Genomic DNA, 6,028 nt, shown 5'->3' with positions numbered 1-6,028 from the left:
ATAAAAAAAATAAATAAACATAAAAGTTTAAATATTTGAAAACTTTGAATTTATAAGAAAAAAAATAATGAATTATTATAATAAAAATATTTTTTATCTTTTAGATTTAAACAAATAATTTAAATAAAATTATATAAAAAAAAAAGGTTCTCAATTGAACAGTACTTACTGTTGATTGGACCACTATTATTTTTTTGGCCCGGTGGGTTTTATCTTTTTTCTTTTTTTTCTTTTCCATGCGTACTTCTATTTCTCCACCTACTTGTGAACCCAACACACGTGGTGGCCACCTCCCACTCCTTCCAATGAAATACGGGCAACTGATAACCCACCACCTCTCCTTATCTGGGTTCTTCTCCACCTACTTTTCGTCTCATATTCTTCACCCACCAGGGAGTTCGTTCTTGCATTTATCCCTTCCACCATACTGACGCCTTGATCAACTATGACCTTCCAGTTTTTCGTTGCCGACTTCCATCACACCGCAAACCACCGACGCCTCGATCAACTACGACCTTCCAGTTTCTTCCTTCGCTCCTCATCCAACCCTTCTCATCTCTTTAGTATGAAATCGAAACACAGATCGCCTCTGCCCATGAGCCGATAAGTGGCGAAGACGGATTGAAGCGAGTAGAAAAGCCTCCGACAAGGCCGTTTTATTTCTTGCAATATGTATCCGATTTCATTCTCAAAACTTCACACTCTATCTTGATTTTTTTTACAATTATTGTGTTGTTCAGAAGTCGACGTTCAAGCTTCCTTCTCAGGACTATCGCTGTGTTAAAGGTGATAATCAATTCGTTGATTTTTCGTCTCCTCTGTATTTGTATGATTCGTTTTTTGGTAAATTTAGGGCTACCTTTCGTTTCTATAGATGTTGGATTTGATCACTGAATTTCATTGGATTATACATATGTTTGGATTGCAGTTATGCAGCGGACCGATTGAATGCGCGCCATGTGTTTGATGAAAGTCTAATGATGATCTTGCAACTGGCAGTCACCAAGAATGAAAGCAACAGAAAGATGACTGCCTATTTGAAGTCAACACGTATCTCAGCAGGTAATAATCAAGTTCTAAATTAGAATTAACAATCATTACATTTTTATTTAATTTGTAAACTCTTTAATAGTGTCTAATTTGTCCTTCATATCATCTTCGTCTATTTTGGTTGTTAGATGTGATATGGCTTATATAATTTCTTCCAGATGAGTTTCTCACATGGCTTGAGAAGTTTGTATTCAAACTAAATTTCGTGATTTCAGAATCTCCTTGCATGAATTTGTCCTGTTCTGCGCAATATAGTGATTTAGTATAGGAAATTTTCAACTTTGTGAATATTGTTCGTGTGCACATCTCATGAATAGTAAATAAGTATATTGACTGAACCTATCTGAGTAGAAATTTTATGCGCATCTATTGTGCTTCATATAACTCTGTTAGAAATGTGGCTCTGTTATTCATTATTACATCACAGATACTTTTCAGTGTTGATGTGTATGGTTTACAAAGCAATGAAAGGGATAGATGAATAGCTTTTGATGTTTTTTACCGTATATCAAGAAGTTGTATTATTTTCATCTTCCTAAACTTGAATTTGACATCTGCAGGGTCTGAAAACTGCCATCATCGAAGGTGATGTAGTTGGTGGAACATGTGTTAATCGTGGTTGTGTTCCTTCAAAAGCCCTTCTTGCTGTCAGTTGTCGGATGAGGAAGCTTAAAAATGAACACCATATGAAGTCTTTTGGTTTACAGGTATATTCCTTACTCAAAAATATAAGAATTAGTCCTTAAATATTTCTATAATTTACTTATCTGTAATAATTTATATTTGCAGGTTGAAACTGCTAGTTATGACAGACAGGGTGTAGCTGATCATGCACAAAATCTTGCCACAAAAATTCGAAACAATTTAACCATTTCTATGAAATCACTTGGTGTAGACATATTGACAGGTTTTGGCTATGTTATGGTATGTCCTAAATTTCCACCATTTTGAGAGCTTCTCATTTTTCTTATTAACCGCACTAAATAATATACAACCACCATATGATCAAACTGTTATGAACATATTTGCAGGGTCCACAAAAGGTGAAATATGGAACAATTGGTGGTACTGAGACAGTTATCACTGTAAAAAAACATAATTATAGCTACTAGATCATTTTTTAGATAACATTTGTATATTAATCAAATACAACCCAAAAACATTCCACATTTACCCATTGGTTTATACTATACAATCAATCGAAGGGGTGGTCAAACAAAAGGGGAAAAGGGTTTCTTTTAGAATTTTTATAAATTTAGAAAAAAGGATGTTGTTGAAGATACTCTTAAGGCTCTCGAGTTGGATAGAGTCTGTGATTCCGTTGCTTCATTTGCAGGTATACAGTTTTCTAAAGTTTGTGCTTTGTTAAAACCGTTTTAATTTTTTTTCTTATTTGAGCATTGTACTTTTAAAGTACAATGCTATGACCATGAACAAGGATAACCAGAAGTTTAAGTATAGTGAGTTAAGTGACATCCTTTTTTCTTATCTGCATTTAACATTTTTCCCCTTTTGGTCCTGCTTTTATAGGTGAGGCCAAATGTTTAGTGTGTCTTTACATGTATGGACAAAATAATTAAGGTCAAGAAAGGAACAGTCGGGTAGGATTGAGTGAGAAGATGACATTAGAAGTGATGATATAGCATTCTACTTTGACTACTCCGGTATGAACTTTTTTTTTTCGCATGTTTCACTTGAATTTGTTTCTTCATTGGATCCAAAACACTAACAATCTTCTTGGTTAATTTTCAGATATGGTTGAGTTTCTTGCTTTCGATACCTACACAAAATCAAAATCCAAGCCTCTATTCAAAGTAAAACTGTGGTGGCTCCTTAAAGCTTGAAATTGTTTTGGCATTATACAAGGGTTCACTATTTTTTTTTTCATGTTTTTGCTGGTAATTTATTTTATTTATGATTGATAATTTGATATTCCTCTTTTAAATAAAAAGGATATGCTTCTACTGTGTTGTGTGGGTATATTACATTCTTAGACATTTTTTCCCTTCAAGGTAACGATTTGTGATAGAAAACAGTCTACAACTCCATGGTTTCTATGTTTTACAACCGAACACCTTCTAACCCCCGCAAAGCGGGGGTCCTTCCCTAGTTAAAATAAATAAACAAAAAAAAGTAGTTAGCTTAAATTTTTAGAATTTTAAAATTGGGTAAATTACACCAATCGTCCCTCGTGCACATGCCAAAAAGCGTGTTTAGTCCCTATTTTCAAAAATTAACTCAGACCGTCCCTGATTTGTTTTTTTCTTGCATGCGTAGTCCCTATTGACATGAAATGACCATTTTACCCTTAATAATTTCTTTTTTCATTTCTTTTATTTATTTATCAGTTTTAAATTAAAAAAACAAAATAATCTCTCAAGAAATCAAATCCATTACTCCACGACTCCAAATCCACTTCAAGACCATACACCAAGAAATCGATACATCCACAACCAAAATAATCTCTCAAAAAATTGATACATCATCAACGATCATTCGTATCTCAAACCAACCAAAAATTTCCACCGGTGAATCGTAGGAGCCAGTTTCCATCCCTGTAATATGTGATTTTATAAATGTCACATAAATTGTCTGATCTAGACTCTCCAATCACCATCCATGGTCTAAACTCGCTGATTGCTAAAGAACGACGACCACCACCAACGTATGATTTAGATGTCGACTTCAATTTCTGGAACTATCCCACTCTTTCCTCCATACAGATCCGACGAGACCCCAAACCTACAAATCGGAAAAATCAAACCTCAAAGATCAAACCCTAAACCTAGAAATCAAAACTAACTAAACCCTAAACCTGCAAATTGGAACTAACGAGTTGCAGGAGAAGAAATAGGATTTCGATCGACAGAATCATATCGACGAACGTGATGTCCACCGCCACCAAATCGAGGAGGATTCCATCCACCACCGCTTCATCTTCCTCATAGATGGTGTAAGTCGACGATGGCTAATTTACCTCGTGATGTAGATTATAGCTTCATTGAGGATTCAGTTTGTAGTCTGATGGCTTCTTCAAGTCAGAGTGAAGTGATTTGAGGTTCTTCAAGTCAATGTGATGGCTTCTTGTGTGTGTGTTTGTTTCGTATTGAAGAAGAATGGAGAGAGAGAGAGAGGGAGAGAGAGGGGGGGGGGGGAGAGAGACATTGGAGGTGGTGGTGGTATTTTCAAATTTTCATACGTGTGAGAGAGATAGATATTAGAGAGTTGTTTTTTTAATTGTTATTAATAATAAATAATATTAAAATTAATTAAAAATAAATATCCAAGGGCATAATGGTCATTTTAAATGTGGAGTGGACTAAATTCGCAACAAAAACACATATCAGGGACGAAGTTAGCAAGTTTTAAGCAAACGAGGGACGGTCAGAGTTAATTTTTGAAAATATGGACTAAACACGCTTTCTGGCATGTGCACGAGGGACGATTGGTGTAATTTACCCTTTAAAATTAAAAGATAAGTTCATTAATGATCTTGATATCCATTTATTACTATACTTATTGCAATTATTACATGAAAATATTATATGAAATTTAAAAAAATAGAAAAACTTATAAAATCACTGGAATAAAAAACTAATTCAAAATAATCATAAAATGATATTTGACAAATTCAATGAGAGTGTGATAAGTAATAAAAAACCTTCATTTATTATTATATATATATATATATATATATATATATATATATATATATATATATATATATATATATATATATATATATATATATATATATATATAAGTGAATTTTATATGATGTCCATTGTCCAGTTTAAAATTAATACTCAAGTAAACTACTAAACAATTGCAAATACGATCCAATTGCTCACACGGTAGTCATGAAAATTGGGATCACAACTCATTTAAACGCTATCTTTTAATTATTAGATTCATAAACCATAAATTTTAAATGTATGTTTTTATATCAACTTTATCATATTTATATAATGAAGGTTTTATGTCTACGCATTTTATTCATAAAATGCATATTTGAATAACAAGAATTGATATTTTTTTCCCTATTTTTATGTGAATGTGTTATTTAAGGAATAAAATGGTTGAAATCATGAAATGGATTTTGTAGTTTTGATTGATTCTTATTTTTTACATTTAGCGGATATATGTGAACCGAACTGTGGTTACCCGCCTTCATACGTTTCGGTTCGGTTCGGGTTTTTTTAGCAATACGGTTCGGTTTCGGTTACTGCATGCAAGGTACCCGTCCAGTGGTTATGGTTCACAATTTTATTAGTATCCGAGCCGAACCGCCCCATAAACACCCCTAAGAGGAAGTGTAATGCAAAAATTGTCACACTAGATTTATATCGAAAAAGAATCTGTTTAGTTTGAATACGTGTGACAACAAATTTAATATCACAGATTTAACTGACCACTATTGAAATGTATCCATCTAAAGTTAAATGCGAGATATTAAACAGCACCGTTTTTCTTGGTTTTACTTTTAATAAATTCCCAATTCGATTTTCTTATCTGTTAATAATTATGATAAAATATATATGTATCATTAAGCTTTGCCCATATCATAAACTTTTTTGTTCTAATAAATAGATATTTTACACATTTAATTAGTAATTAAAATTTCCGGTATGTGACATGTGGAAATATGAGATCTAAGAGATAAAATTTCATTATGGCTCATTGAATGAGTCTCTTCGTTTATATAAGTCAGTTAATCAAATAAGCTTCTAATATGTGTGCCACTTTTAGAGGAATTAGAAACACAGATAAGATAAGTGGTGTTTAGGATTATATTAGGAGTATGATATTTTACCTTTTAAAAAAGCATAAAAAAAAAATAAAAAAATAAGAAACCGGAAAATAATGAAACAAAATTCGGCACAATCTAAACCACCTAGGTAAACTTGGTTTTAGGAAATGTCAAATGAGGACATTCGATTATTTGATTTTGTGAGTCTAAATCAATCAAGTTTTGCAT

General features: G+C 32.7%; 1 protein-coding gene across 2 annotated transcripts; it reads left to right on the top strand.

Moving 5' to 3' along the window:
* Positions 1-360: 360 nt before the first annotated feature.
* LOC145006034 (dihydrolipoyl dehydrogenase 2, chloroplastic-like) lies at positions 361-2,993 on the top strand. 2 transcript variants are annotated; one of them, XM_078965126.1, is made up of 7 exons: positions 361-786; positions 929-1,062; positions 1,611-1,757; positions 1,840-1,974; positions 2,082-2,386; positions 2,581-2,714; positions 2,803-2,993. In XM_078965126.1, the coding sequence occupies exons 3-5, from the start codon at positions 1,710-1,712 to the stop codon at positions 2,160-2,162; spliced, it is 264 nt and encodes an 87-aa protein (XP_078821252.1). In that variant the 5' UTR covers positions 361-786; positions 929-1,062; positions 1,611-1,709; the 3' UTR covers positions 2,163-2,386; positions 2,581-2,714; positions 2,803-2,993. The 2 variants fall into 2 exon arrangements, with proteins under 2 accessions (XP_078821252.1, XP_078821251.1); XM_078965125.1 differs by having other exon boundaries at positions 2,082-2,714.
* The last annotated feature ends 3,035 nt before the right edge of the window (positions 2,994-6,028 follow it).

The sequence above is a fragment of the Lactuca saligna genome, chromosome 7 (assembly GCF_052625555.1).
Source record: "Lactuca saligna cultivar CGN05327 chromosome 7, ASM5262555v1, whole genome shotgun sequence".
In the NCBI taxonomy this organism is placed as follows: domain Eukaryota; kingdom Viridiplantae; phylum Streptophyta; class Magnoliopsida; order Asterales; family Asteraceae; genus Lactuca; species Lactuca saligna.
The sequence above is the reverse complement of the archived record's forward strand: the minus strand, read 5'-3'. Positions and strand labels throughout refer to the sequence as shown.

What these genes read in the sequence shown, in the direction of transcription:
- LOC145006034 (XM_078965126.1), top strand. Translation starts at nt 1,710, where the DNA reads ATGAGGAAGCTTAAAAATGAACACCATATGAAGTCTTTTGGTTTACAG. An exon ending in TGAAGTCTTTTGGTTTACAG is followed by an intron (nt 1,758 to 1,839) that starts GTATATTCCTTA and finishes TTATATTTGCAG; the next exon opens with GTTGAAACTGCTAGTTATGA. An exon ending in CAGGTTTTGGCTATGTTATG is followed by an intron (nt 1,975 to 2,081) that starts GTATGTCCTAAA and finishes ACATATTTGCAG; the next exon opens with GGTCCACAAAAGGTGAAATA.